Below are 380 nucleotides of genomic sequence, written 5' to 3' on the forward strand. Positions count from 1 at the left end.
CAGGGACAGAGGGAGTGGGTAGCGGAGCAGGCAAGGGGCTAGGGGAGGGAGTTGATAAACTTTAGGGGTGGACGTAGGGCTAGGCCAACACCCCCGGGCCGTCCCAGCCTCCCTCTGCTGGACTGGGAGTGGGGCTAGATCGGGGTAGAGGAGGGGGACCACCCTCCCATCCTTCCGCGCTGCTCGGTCGTGAGCCGCTGGGAGTCGGAGAACCCCGACTCGCGCCCAATCAGCAGGGATGGGTGGAGCAGCCGGGCGGAGGCGGGGCCCCAGGAGTAGACGCAGGGCGGGGGGCGCGAGGGGCGGGGAGCCGCGGGCTCGGCCAGCACAGGCTGGCCAGGCGGTGGAGAAGGCGGCGGTGGCGGCCGGCATGGGCGATG

At 71.6% G+C, this 380-nt stretch overlaps 1 protein-coding gene across 1 annotated transcript in view; it reads left to right on the forward strand.

The window, feature by feature from the left end:
- Window positions 1-238: 238 nt before the first annotated feature.
- VAX2 (ventral anterior homeobox 2) overlaps window positions 239-380 on the forward strand; it is a 28,548-nt gene continuing 28,406 nt past the window's right edge. The window contains exon 1 of the mRNA XM_029936259.1: window positions 239-296. Within this exon, the coding sequence (XP_029792119.1) occupies window positions 239-296 (58 nt within the window). The remainder of the gene's footprint in view (window positions 297-380) is intronic.

The sequence above is a fragment of the Suricata suricatta genome, chromosome 4, assembly GCF_006229205.1.
Source record: "Suricata suricatta isolate VVHF042 chromosome 4, meerkat_22Aug2017_6uvM2_HiC, whole genome shotgun sequence".
Taxonomy (NCBI): Eukaryota; Metazoa; Chordata; class Mammalia; order Carnivora; family Herpestidae; genus Suricata; species Suricata suricatta.